Source organism: Pongo abelii, chromosome 1, assembly GCF_028885655.2.
Source record: "Pongo abelii isolate AG06213 chromosome 1, NHGRI_mPonAbe1-v2.0_pri, whole genome shotgun sequence".
NCBI lineage: Eukaryota > Metazoa > Chordata > Mammalia > Primates > Hominidae > Pongo > Pongo abelii.
The window spans coordinates 96,038,531-96,052,441 of record NC_071985.2 but is presented as its reverse complement, the minus strand read 5'-3'; the positions used below and the strand labels follow the sequence as shown (position 1 = coordinate 96,052,441).

General features: G+C 48.2%; 1 protein-coding gene across 6 annotated transcripts in view; it reads left to right on the top strand.

Moving 5' to 3' along the window:
• TDRD10 (tudor domain containing 10) overlaps window positions 1–13,911 on the top strand; it is a 47,279-nt gene that overhangs the window by 25,933 nt on the left and 7,435 nt on the right. For 3 of the 6 annotated variants that reach the window (XM_054552551.2, XM_054552554.2, XM_024257163.3), the window contains exon 7: window positions 13,647–13,689. In XM_054552551.2, coding sequence (XP_054408526.1) covers window positions 13,647–13,689 — 43 coding nt within the window. Of the gene's footprint in view, window positions 1–1,348; window positions 4,809–13,646; window positions 13,690–13,911 lie in introns of those variants that run through there. The other 3 variants (XM_054552560.2, XM_063717354.1, XM_063717356.1) reach the window with 3 other exon arrangements.

Genomic DNA, 13,911 nt, shown 5'->3' with positions numbered 1-13,911 from the left:
AAACCTCGTCTCTCAAAAAAAAAAAAAAAAAATTTTTTTTGAGATGGAGTCTTGCTCTGTTGCCCAGGCTGGAGTGCAGTGGCGCGATCTTCACTCACTGGACAACCTTTGCCTCCTGGGTTCGAGATTCTTCTTTCTCAGCCTCCCTAGTAGCTCGGACTACAGGCGTGCACCACCACGCCCAGCTAATTTTTTTGTATTTTTAGTAGAGACGGGGTCTCGCCATGTTGATCAGGCTGGTCTAGAACTCCCGACCTCAGGTGATCCGCCCACCTCAGCCTCCCAAAGTGCTGGGATTACAGGTGTGAGATGCTGCACCCTGCCAAAAAAATTTTTTTAAACATAAAAATAATAAATAGACCAGGTACAATGGCTCACGCCTGTAATCCTAGCACTTTAGGAGGCTGAGGCAGGTGGAGACCAGCCTGGCCAACATGGTGAAACCCTGTCTCTACTAAAAATATAAAAATTAGCCTGCTGTGGTGGTGCATGCCTGTAATCCCAGCTACTTGGGAAGCTGAGGCAGGAGAATCACTTGAACCCAGGAGGCAGAGGTTGCAGTGAGCTGAGATTGCACCACTGCACGTCAGCTTGGGCTACAGAGTGCAACTCTGTCTCAAAAAAAAGTAATAATAAAGATAAATAGAATTCCATTTTTATTTACGGTGTTAAGTGCATCTCTTTGTATACCTTTTTAAATAGTTGTGCTAGATGTTACATTATTACATTATATACACATAACTTATAGCCTACTCGTTGGTTTTACCAGTTTGAGTACATCTGTTTACTTCCCTTTACCTTTCCCTGTTAATAATGCAGTTGTATTTGAAATTAAGTATTTATATACATTTAGATCCAAGTCGGAAAGAATTATAATGTTGTTTTTTTTTTGAGATGGAGTTTTGCTCTTGTTACCCAGGCTGGAGTGCAGTGGCACAATCTCAGCTCGCTGCAACCTCCACCTCCCAGGTTCAAGCAATTCTCCTGCCTCAGCCTCCCAAGTAGCTGGGATTACAGGCATGTGCCACCACACCCAGCTAATTTTGTATTTTTAGTAGAGACCTCGCCATGTTGACCAGGCAGGTCTCGAACTCCTGACCTCAGGTGATCCACCCATCTCAGCCTCCCAAAGTGCTGGGATTAGTGAGCCACCATGCCTGGCTGGAAAACATTATAATTTTTGCTTCAACTCTCAAATATAACATCGAAAACTCAAGAGGTGAAGGAAGATATATTGGTTGGTGCAAAAGTGTAGTTTTTGCCATTAAAAGTAATAGCAGAAACCACAATAACTTTTGCACCAACCTAATATTTACCCATATTTTTTCTGTGTTCATTTTTTTTTTTTTTTTTTTTTTTGAGACGGAGTTTTGCTCCTGTTGACCAGGCTGAAGTGCACTGGCGTGGTCTCGGCTCACTGCAACCTCCGCCTCCCAGGTTCAAGTGATTCTCCTGCCTCAGCCTCCCAAGTAGCTGAGATTATAGGTGCCCGCCACCACACCGGCTAATTTTTGTATTTTTAGTAGAGACAGGGTTTCACTATGTTGGCCAGGCTGGTCTTGAACTCCTGACCTCAGGTGATCTGCCTGTCTTGGCCTCCCAAAGTGCCGGGATTACAGGTGTGAGCTACCACGCCCGGCTTCTTTCTTTCTTTGTAATGTCCCAAAGTTCTACCTTTTATCATTTCTTTCCTGTTTAGAGAACTTCCTTTGGCTGTTCTCCTAGGGTAGGTGTGCTAGTAACAAATTCTTTTCCTTCATCTGAGAATGTCTTAATTTCCCCTTCATTCCTAAAGAATATTTTCTTTTTCTTTTTTTTTCTGAGACAGAGTCTTTGCTCTTGTTGCCTAGGCTAGTTGGAGTGCAATGACACGATCTTGGCTCACTGCAACCTGCGCCTCCCGGGTTCAAGTGATTCTCCTGCCTCAGCCTCCCGAGGAGCTGGAATTACAGGCACCTGCCACCATGCCCAGCTAATTTTTGTATATTTAGTAGAGACAGGGTTTCACCATGTTGGCCAGGCTGGTCTTGAACTCCTGACCTCGGGTGATCTGCCCGCCTCGGTCTCCCAGAGTGCTGGGATTAGAGGCATGAAGTGTCTGGCCTAAAAACATTTTCATTAGATAAATAGTTTTTTCTTTCAACACTGGAAACATAATTGTACCACTTTCTTCTGGCTTCCATGGTTTCCTTTTTTTTTTTTTAAGTTTTTTTCATTTAAATGTTTTTTTCTTTTGAAACAGAGGTGGGGTTTCACCATGTTGCTCAGGCTGGTCTTGAACCCCTGGACTTAAGTGATTCACCTGCCTCAGCCTCCCACAGTGCTGAGATTACCCAGCAGAGCCTCCATGGTTTCTGATGAAAAATCTGTTGTCATTCAAATGGTTTTTCTCTGCATTCAAGATTTTTGCTTGGTTTTTAGTTTTCAGAGTTTAATTGTGATATGTCTTGGCATTTCTTTGTATCTTTACTGTTCTGGGTTCACTTGCCTTTTTGAATCTAGGTTTTCTCGGTCTACCATCTTTCGGTTGTTCAGACTGCATAATTTTTATTGCTGTGCCTTCCAGTCACCAGTTCTTTCTTCTGGCCCTCCATTCTGTTGTAGTTTACCCACTGAGCTTTTTATTTTGGTTATGGTATTTTTCAGTTTAATTTTTTTTTTTTTTGAGAGGAGTCTCACTCTGTCACCCAGGCTGGAGTGCATTGGCATGATCTTGGCTCAAGCGGTTCTCCTGCCTCTGCCTCCCAATTAGCTGGGATTACAGGGACCCACCACCACGCCCAACTAATTTTTTTGTATTTTTAGTAGAGATGGGGTTTCACCATGTTGGCCAGGCTGGTTTTGAACTCCTGACCTCAAGTGATCCGCCTGCCTCAGCCTCCCAAAGTGCTAGGATTACAGGTGTGAGCCACCACGCCTGGCCTAAAATTTCCATTTTTAAATACTGTTTTTTGCTGAGACTTGGTTCATTTGTTTTAAGGGTGCTTGTCATTGCTCCCTGAAGCATTTTGTCGTGGCTGCTTTAAAATGTTTGTCAGGTAGTGCCAGCACCAGTGTCGTCTCGGCATTGGCAGGTATTATCTTTTTGTGTCCGGAATTGGTGGGTTCTTGGTCTCACTGACTTCAAGAATGAAGCCGCGGACCCTTGTGGTAAGTGTTACAGTTCTTAAAGGCGGCGTGTCCGGAGTTTGTTCCTTCTGATGTTCGGATGTGTTCGGAGTTTCCTCCTTCTGGTGGGTTCGTGGTCTCGCTGGCTCAGGAGTGAAGCTGCAGACCTTCACAGTGAGTGTTACAGCTTTTAAGGCGGTGCGTCTGGAGTTGTTCGTTCCTCCCGGTGGGTTTGCAGTCTCGCTGGCTTCAGAAGTGAAGCTGCAGACCTTTGGGGTGACTGTTACAGCTCATAAAGGCAGTGTGGACCCAGAGAGTGAGCAGCACCAAGATTTATTGCAAAGAGTGAAAGAACAAAGCTTCCACAGTGTGGAAGGGGACCTGAGTGGGTTGCCACTGCTGGCTTGGGCAGCCTGCTTTTATTCCCTTATCTGGCCCCACCCACATCCTGCTGATTGGTCCATTTTACAGAGAGTTGATTGGTCTGTTTTGACAGGGTGCTGATTGGTGCATTTACAATCCCTGAGCTAGACACAAAAGTTCTCCACCTCACCACTAGATTAGCTAGATACAGTGTCGACTGGTGTATTTACAAACCCTGAGCTAGACACAGAGCGCTGATTGGTGTATTTACAATCCCTTAGCTAGTCATAAAGGTTCTCCAAGTCCCCACTAGACTCAGGAACCCAGCTGGCTTCACCCAGTGGATCTCGCACTGGGCTGCAGGTGGAGCTGCCTGCCAGTCCCCTGCAGTGTGCCCGCCCTCCTCAGCCCTTGGGCGGTTGATAGGACCAGGTGCTGTGGAGCAGGGGGCGTCGCTCGTTGGGGAGGCTCAGGCCGTGCAGGAGCTAACAGCGGGGTGGTGGGGAGACTCAGGCATGGCGGGCTGCAGGTCCCAAGCCCCGCCATGCGGGAGGCAGCTAAGGCCCGGTGAGAAATAAAGCACAGCACTGGTGGGCCAGCACTGCTGGGGGACCCGGCACACCCTCCGCAGCTGCTGGCCCAGGTGCTAAGCCCCTCACTGCCCCGGGCTGGCAGGGCCGGTCGCTCCGAGTGCAGGGCCTGCCAAGCCAACGCCCACCTGGAACTCTAGCTGGCCTGCAAGCACCGTGTGCAGCCCTGGTTCCCACCCGTGCCTCTCCCTCCACACCTCCATGCAAGCCGAGGGAGCCGGCTTCGGCCTCGACCAGCCCAGAGAAGGGCTCCTATGGTGCAGCAGCGGGCTGAAGGGCTCCTCAAGCGCAGCCAGAATGGGCGCCGAGGCCGAGGAGGCACCTAGAGCGAGCGAGGGCTGTGAGGGCTGCCAGCATGCTGTCACCTCTCATTTTTTTCATTCCATGTGAAATTTTCCTGGTTCTTGGTGTGATGAGTGAGTTTCACTGGAAACTTGGACATTTTCTTGTTACGTTGCTAGACTAGATTTTGTGTACACCTTGTGTTTTAACTGGCTTCCTCTGACGCTGCTCCCACAGGGGAACACGGTACTGCCTCGCTGCTGCCAGCTGAGGATGGAAGTCAGGCTCCCTACTCAGCCTCTAAGGCAGCAGCGAGCCCCTTGTTACTGCCAGTTCTGGTTTGTGGTTTCCACTGACATCTTGGCGTGGATGGCTTCATTACCACTGGGGAAAGTCTTGACTCTCCACTACACCTCTTCTGACACCACCCCAATAGGGAGAGAGACGGGGCTTTCTCTCTGTGAGGTGGGTATGGAAGTCCAGGATTCCCAAGTGGTTTCTATTGACACCCAGGCAGGGTGGCGGTAGGGAGAGACTGGTTTCGTTATTGGGTGGTGGATGAATTTCCTGGCTGCCTGCTTGGCCCTTTGTGACACCATCAGGATCGGGGTGTTGGGCGACTCATCCCAGCCCCATGAGGGCAGAAGTCTGGGCCCTGCATGCTGTCTTTGCTGGCGTGCGTGGAGGTGGGCTCACCTTGTTGGTGGCGTTTAGCTGGAGTAGAGGAGTTATTATCTACAAGGTTTCTGTCTTCCTAGCCTGTCTCTTTTCTGGTGCTTCGGCTAGAAAGAGCAGGCTGTTGTTGGGGCTTTTTTTTTTTTCTGGGCGTATTGGTGTTTCTGGGTTGCTGGCCTCTTCAGTGCTAAGTTTGGAATATATAAAGCAAAAGGAAAACCCAGAGAAGTCATCACCACGTTGTACCCTGGGTTCCAAGGTCTCTGGTCAGCCTGTTCCCTTCTCTCCACCTTTCAGAGTCGTCTTATGTTTGTTTTACATGTAATGTCCTGGGCTCTTAGTTGTGTTTAACAGAACTAAGATGAAGTATGTATATTTCATCTTCTCAGAGTGGAGGTTCTAAAAATGGTTTTTATTTATTTATATTTTTAGAGCAGGGTCTTGCTCTGTTGTCCAGACTGGAGTGCAGTGCTGTGATCTGAACTTACTGCAGCCTCGAACTCCTGGGCTCAAGCAATCCTGCCTCAGCCTCGTGAGTAGCTGGAACTACAGGCGTGTACCACCATGCCCAGCTGATTTGGCCTCAAGCAATCCTCCTGCTTTAGCCTCCCAAAGTGCTGGGATTGCAGGGGAGCCGCTGTGCCCAGCCATATATATATATATTTTTAAATTTTCTATTGTTTGTAGAGATGGGGTCCCACTATGTTGCCCAAGCTGGTCTTGAACTCCTGGCAAGCAATCCTCCTCTCCTGTCTCCACTTCCCAAACTGCTGGGATTATAGGCGTGAAACCCCCAGCCGTATTTTTAAATGGGAAAAAAAATGAAGAATATTTCATGACACATGAAAATTGTATGAAATTCAGTTTGTGTCCATGAATCATTCCTGGCATGCAGCCTCAGCCATTTGTTTACAGATTGCCTGTGGCTGCTTCCTCACTGCAGCAGCAGAGTGGACTCATGACAGACAGTAAGGCCCCCAAAATCTAAAATATTTACTATCTGGCCCTTTGCAGAAAAACTTTGCCAGTTCCTGGGTTAAAATCTAGGCTATTTTTTAAAAAACGAAAATAAAAAAATAGGGTGAAAATGCCTGGAAATCAATACAAGAAAGAAACAACCTAATAGAAAAATGAGCAAGAGCTAGGAGTAGGCACCTTTTGAAGGTGAAGATGCATAAAAGCCAGGCTGCAACTTTCCCGTTGCTTACCACAAGGTGGCAGTTTCTGACAACACACAGGTACCTGGTGGTTTTCCATAGCCTGCTCCGATCAAGTCAGCCACCTGTGATGCTCCTGGTTTCCATGGCTTTGCCCATCCTGGTAGAACTATCCGCTGAAGGAGCGGGGAGTGGGGAAGCCCCAGATGCTCACTGTTTTCGTACAAGGGTCAGTCGTTGTTGTTACTGTTTTCTTTTTAATAGATGTTTTCAATTTCTTGTATGCTTCAGTCAATTTCCAGAGTCTTGAAGTGGTTGTTTTTGACAATTTGTCAAGATTTGTTATTGCTTTTTGGGGAGACGATTTGTTGATTGAAATATTTTGTAGTAAAATTGTTTTAAAGAAAAGGTAAAATTAGAAGATAAGCTTACATGGCACAACACACATCCAGGCAGAGTTCAGGTCAGCGTGGGGGAGAGATTATCAAATGATATAAGATAATTTCCCATGGGGGAAGGATGTGAGTTTTCAGATACAAAGCAGCCAATGAGTGCCCAGGATAATGAATGAGAAAATAAAAACCTACATGAAGGCACTTTACAGAAGTATTTTAGAATACTAGGGATAAAGCTTTAGGAAGAGAATCCACATTGAAGGATATGGAATCAGGTGTTGTGATTGAATTCTTCAGGAAAATAATATCCAAGTCCAAACAAGTCAGTCAAGAATAAGGGTAGCACATTGGGAGGCTGAGATAGGCGGATCACTTGAAGTCAGGAGTTTGAGACCAGCCTGGCTAACATGGTGAAACCCCATCTCTATTAAAAATACAAAAATTAGCCAAGTGTGGTGGTGCACACCTGTAATTCCAGCTACTCGGGAGGCTGAGGCAGGAGAATCCCTTGAACCGAGGAGGCAGAGGTTGCAGTGAGCTGAGATCATGCCACTGCACTCCAGCCTGGGCATCAGAGTGAGACTCCATCTCAAGAAAAAAAAAAAAAAAAAGAATATAAGGGTAAGCCGTCTGCAGTGGTGTGCACCTGTAATCCCAGTGCTTTGGGATTTGGGATTTGGGAAGCTGAGGCGGGAGGATTGCTTCAGGCCAGGAGTTTGAGAACATCCTGGGCAACCCTGTCGACAAAAAATGTGCTGGGTGTGGTGGCACACACATGTAGTCCCAGCTACTGGTGAGGCTGAGATGGGAGGATCACTTGAGCCGAAGGAGTTTGAGGTTGCAGTGAGCTATGATTGTGCCAGCACTCCAGCCTGGGTAACAAAATAAGACACTGTCACTTTAAAAAAAAAGGTAGAAAAAGACTTGCTCAGAAAGATAGGGTCTCAAAAAATGTGTGCCCCATGTACCTGTTCTCAGAAAGCTACAAAGGAGTGTGTTCCAACAAAAATGAATCAGTAAGCCAAAACAAGACGGGATCTGATATCCAACCCAGATCCAAGAGGAGAGAGATGAGAGGCTTCCCAGATTGGCCAAAGGCAGTCCTGGAACAGTCGCTGTGCAGCAGGCAGTCCAGGGCAGAGCAGGACGGGGTGAGACTCCAGGGGTGACATTGGCAGGAAGAAAAATGTAAAGTTGAGAGGAGCGGTATTATGAAGAGCCACTGGAGGTTATAGGAAAACTTAGCCAAAGATTCAAGGAAATCCAAGTAAATGGACTGGGGAAAAAGCAGCAGTTAATTCCTAAGAAAAGGTTGCAGGCCGGGCGCAGTGGCTCACGCCTGTAATCCCAGCACTTTGGGAGGCTGAGGTGGGTGGATCATGAGGTCAGGTGTTCGAGACCAGCCTGGCCAACATGATGAAACCCTGTCTCTACTAAAAATACAAAAATTAGCTGGGTGTGGTGGCACATGCCTGTAATCCTAGCTACTCAGGAGGGTGAGGCAGGAGAATTGCTTGAACTTGGGAGGCAGAGGTTGCGGTGAGCTGAGATTGTGCCGTTGCACTCCAGCCTGGACAACAAGAGTGAAACTCCGTCTTAAAAAAAAAAGTTGCTTAAGAATAAAAATAACACATAACTTGATTCAATAGGATTTGCAGTCACATAATAATGAGAACACTGGAGGCTTTGAGCAGGGGGTGACATAGCCAGATAGAACCCATTCACATGTTTTAGAAAATCAACTTTGTTGAAGTATTCAATATACTTACTGAAGTATAATTTACTTAAAGTGAACTCATTTAAGTGTACAGCTTGACGAATTTTGACCAGTATGTGCAGCATGTAACCACTGTCACAATCAAGATAGAGAACATTTCAGTCGCCCAAAAGATTCCCCCTTCAGGGCCCCCAGCAGCCCTCAGCTGTTGTCCATCCTTTCGATGAGATGGAGCTTTTCCAGCATGTCCTGTAAATGGCATCAGGCTGTGCGTGCTTCTTTGTGTCTGGCTTCTTTCATTCAGTGGAATGTTATTGAGATGCATCCATGTGGTTGCACCATCAGCAGTTCTTTTTTTATTGCTAAGTGATATTCTGTTGTATCATGTGCCACCATTTATTCGTCCTTGCACCTAGATTTAACTTTTAAAGGGACCCTCTAGAACCCACTGGAGGAGGCCAGAATGGAGGCAGGAAGACCTGTTTCTGGCAGTCCAGGGAAGAGATGAAAGTATCTTGTCACACCAGCCCTGGGGCCGCCCCCCAAACAAGCCAAGTACATCCCCACCTTAGGGCCTCTGGACCTGCTATTGTCAGCCCAGAAGGCTCTTCTCCCAGGTGTCTATAGGGTTTGCTGTCTCCCTTCATTCCGGGCTCTGCTCAGCAGTCACCACCTCAGGAGGACTTTCCATGAGACAGCACCCACCCCTGGCTCCCTTCATCCCCTCTCTCTGACTTGTGTCTCTTCATCCCTCTTACTGCCAGCCAAAGACATTATTCCTCTTTGTATACTTATTTAGTGTCTGCTGCCCCCACCAGAACGTGGGCTTTGTGGTGGCGTTTTATATTTGTGGGTGACTAAAGGGGGGCTCCCTGAGGAGCCCACACAGAGGTCTTTGTCTTTCATCTTTGTCTTTTTGTGTCTGGCACATAGAAGTGCAAGTGATTAAAGAATGAGAGGGAAGCAGTTGAGGTTGAAGCGGCACATGCGAAATTTCCACCAGGATGGGCCCCTCAGTTGTTCCCAGGTGCAGTTCCCCAGGTTGGTGGAGGTGATGGTGGGGGTAGACAGCGCTTAAAGAGAGATGGCCCAGGGTTGTGGCAGTGAGCAGACTTGGAGGCTGCAGGTTGGGAAGCTGCCTGTGTTCTGGGTGTCATGAGGCTGTACCCTGCTGAGTGTATGCAAGAACTCCTCCCTGGTGTGTGGAGGGGACTGGATGGATGGTCCCACCTCCAAGCCTTCTGGCCACCAACCTTTGTATTTTTGTTTCTCCTCTCCCACTGCACAGACTCCCCAGCATCACTCTGGAGCAGGCGCACCTCTTAGAACACTTGACCACCTGGTAGAAATGTCCCAGAACAAAGTAAAGGGTTAATTAACAGCTGTTGATTGATCTGGGCATGAGGGTGACCGTGCTTGTAGCAACAATGGAACTTAATTAAAATTAGCTGTTCTTGCAGCTGTTGAGGTGCTGCCTTGATCTCTGTGGCTTCCGTGTGGCCACCTTTGTATTACAGACACATCAGAAATTGGAGGTCTGCGTTTAGGTGACGTGCCTGCTGTGGCTGTTGGATGATAATTATGTAGATTTTCCTCTGGAACTTAATTTTACAAACTGTCAAAACGGGTTTGTTATATTTATCACTTAAATCATTAGGGAATAATAATTAGACCAAAAATGATGTGAAATGCTTCCGTATTAATAATCATTTTTAGCTTGAAACCATTAGTGATAACTGGTTTGTGGGGTTGGTATTTAGAACTGCCTTAGGAGAGGCCAGGCACGGTGGCTCACGCCTGTAATCCCAGCACTTTGGGAGGCCGAGGCGGGCGGATCACAAGGTTAGGAGATCGAGACCATCCTGGCTAACAGGGTGAAACCCCATCTCTACTAAAAATACAAAAAATTAGCCAGGTATGGTGGTGGGCACCTGTAGTCCCAGCTACTTGGGAGGCTAAGGCAGGAGAATGGTATGAACCTGGGAGGCAGAGCTTGCCGTGAGCCGAGATCGTGCCACTGCACTCCAGCCTGGGTGACAGAGCAAGACTCCGTCTCAGAAAAAAAAAAAACTGCCTTAGGAGATTCTGAATAAAAAGGCACCTTATGTGCTTGCCTGCAGGGGACCAATTTTTAGCTTGGCTTGTTATGGGTAAAGAAGAGAGGCAGAACGTGGTTGGTTTAGCGAGGAAAGGTTCAATTTGGGTCTCATTGATTGACAGCAGTAGTTAACTTGCACTGAGGACTCACTCTCTAATTGTTTTACTGTATGAACTCATTTAATTACAGCAGTAGGTGCTGTTAACTATCCCGTTCTGCAGATGTGAACACCAAGCAACTCACCCAGACTTAAGCAGCCAATCTCCCAACCAGGATTGGGGTCCAGACAGCCTGACTCTTAAATCCGCACTTGTAACTGCTGTGTTGTGCTGCTTCTGTTTCTTAGTACCAACTGCGTGTCATTGTCCTGAGCCCAACTAAATCCTCACATCAAGACAGGTGGGATTCCTGGTGTGGAAGAGGAAACCAAGATTTAGAGAGTGAAGAATTTGCCCTAGGTCGTTTCTTTCTTTCTTGTCTCTCTTTTCTTTTTTCTTTTTTTTAAACGGAGTCTCACTTTGTCACCCAGGCTGGAGTGCAATGGCACAATCTCGGCTCACTGCAACCTCCGCCTCCCGGGTTCAAGCAATCTCCTGTCTCAGCCCCGAATAGCTGGGATTACAGGCATCCGCCACCACGGCCAGCTAATTTTTTGTATTTTTAGTAGAGACAGAGTTTTGCCGTGTTAGCCAGGCTGGTCAGGCTGGTCTTGAACTCCTGGCCTCATGTGATCTGCCCACCTAGGCCTCCCAAAGTGCTGGGATTACAGGCGTGAGCCACAGTACCCAGCCCCTAGGTCATTTCTTATTTGATTCTTTCATTCAGCACATATTTACTGAGAGCTTAATATGCACCAGGCATTTCCTAGGCCCTTGGTGTTACCTCCATGATCAAAGTAATTGTTGGAAGACACTTGTCATTCTTGTTCTTGTGATGTTTACATTCCAGTGGTAAAAGAGACAAACAAGAAAATACCAGATAATGAGTAGCAGCTGGAGAACTAAAATATGATGATGTGATGAAGAGTGAGAGGTCACTTCTTTAGATGGTTCTTAGGGGGGCCCCTTTTGTTGGGTAGTGACATCTCTACTGAGATCTGAATGCCAGCTCAGAGCCAGCCACTTGGAAGACCAGACTAAGAACATTCCAGGCAGAGGGAGGCCTGCAAGTAGCCCAAGGTATGAGTCTGGTGGGTGAAGGGGAGGGGAGTAGGCAGAGAGGTCATTGGGAAGAGGCATCCATTGGTACAGCCTTGAGAGCCAAGGTCAAGACTTTGGGTTTTATTTGTAAACATGATGGGGAGATGTTGGAAGATTTTAACCAGTGATGTCATGTGATCTACTTTTTGTTTGAAAAAGATCACAGTCCTCAGGTGATTGGATTGTGGGGGAAGGTGCTGCAGCAGAGCTCCCTGTTTGCTGTGGCTGTTATTCTGGTAAGAGATGGCGAGTACTGGGGTGGTGGGTGTATGGACCCAGAGAAAAATGTTCATGGCCTCGGGTATGTCTTGGAGGAGGAGGTAGCTTGGCTTGCTGATGAATTTGACATAGGGAGCTTGGGAGAGAGAACTTGGGTGAACTGCTCTGTAGATAGTGATGCGGTAGGCTGAGCACAGTGGCTCATGCCTGGAATCCCAGCACTATGGAAGGCTGAGGCAGGCGGATCGCTTGAGCACAGGAGTTCAAGACCAGCCTGGGCAACATGGTGAAACCCCGTCTCTACAAAAAAAAAAAAAAAAAAAAAAAAAAAAAGATGCCATTCACTCAAATGGAGAAGGCTAGGCTGGGGAGGGTCTGCTTTATTTGTTCGTGATTGCAGGCTCCTTGGGTGGGTCTGTTGCAGAAATGCTAAGTCTGTGTACCTCTTCACTGTCCTGTCAAGTGGACATCACATGTGAGTGGAATTCCAGAGAATGATGAGGGCTGGGGCTGCAGCTTTGAGAGTCTGTGGTACATTGTTGATACCTAAAACCGTTTCACTGGAGATGGCCTTGGAGAGAAGGTGGATGGGGAGAGGACAAGTCCTGGGATGTGCCAGTGTTGAGCAGTGGAACTGAGAGGGCCAGCCAGGGAAAGAGAAGGAGAACCAGATACATGTGATGCCAAGAGATGCGTTTCTGCAAAGAGGCAGCAGAGAGAATACTGCAGGTGGATTCAGAACAGGGAAGTGACCATTGGATTTGGCAGCGTGACAGTTCGTGCTGAAATGGCAGGGCCATTTCAGGGCCATTTCAGGGAAGCCTGAGAGGAGACGTGAGTGTGGAGGTAAACAGCACAGAGACCATGAAACTGTGGAGTTGCAGTGAGAGGAGCACAGAAAGCAGGAATTGGGGGAGCTGTGAGGTCAGTCAGGGTCTTTCCAAATGGGTGTCAGAGCCTACTTGTTTCCTGTGGAAAAGGCTCACATGGGAGGGAGACAGTGCTGGAGGAGCAGCAGGGTGGGTCTTCAGGGTGAGGGCTTGAGCCAGAGCGGGAGGGAGCAGGTCCACGTAGGGGAGGGATGGCGGGGAGGACAGGAGCAGGAGACGGGTTGGTGGTGGGGGTGGGGAGAAGAGGGCGTCCTGTCTCATTGCTTCCCGTTTGCCCTCTGATGAAGAGGCAAGTTAATGGGCAGGGGTTGTAGGCGTTTTGAAGAAAGGAGAGGACGTGAGGTCCTTTGGAGAGAAGGAAAGTCAAGGCGCATGGGTGGTGGTGGTAGTAGGATAGAAAGGCCTGGATGCAGGGCAGTGGGAAGGGGGATAGATACTTGGGTTTCCCCAGGGTTGGGGGTTTTTCAGGTGAGAACAGTGGAGAGAGGGAGACCAGCATGGGTTGGGGGCTGCAGGGCTGTGGGGAGTGGCAGGGCACCCAGCCCTTTCTGTCCCCACCCAGCCCTGCATCAGTGTGACTGCTACCTCTTCTTTTCCTCCCTGCAGGTAGTGCCAGCAGGGCACCAGGCTAAGCATCCTGGTGGTGCTTTCTGCCCCTGTCTGGGGAAGGCTGCTGGGCAGCTCATTCTGTGACTGTAGCTCCGGATGAGTGCTCCCTGGCAGCAGCCCTGCTCCCTGCCTTCCCTGCTTCTGATCGTCTTTTCTTTGGGTTGGCTCAGGATGCCGTGAGGATGGAGAAAGTGGATGGATGTCTCAAAAGTCAGCTCTAAAGTCGGAGTCAGAACAGGGGCTGCCGATGCTCTGTCTCCCAGTCTACCTGGAGTGATTCAACATAGAAATCAATGAAACAAATGCCACCATGGCTGAGTGAGACCTTTCATTTTTCTTCCCAGGTGTTGGAGAAGGCTTCTGGTGAAGGATTTGGCAAAACCGCCGGTGAGATTCTGCGCTGCCATCCTTTCCCAGGATGTGGCTTTGCAGCTCCTAATGGACCTCTTCCAGCCCCTTCTGCAGCCTGCCTTCCAGCTCAGTCCCCTGATGACCCTTAGTGTAGAAATATCCCTTTTCCCTTTCTTCCTCTAGGATGCTTGCTTGCTTTCATCTTTTCTTTGAGACAAGATCTCCCTCTGTCACCCAGGTTATAGTGCAGTGGCATGG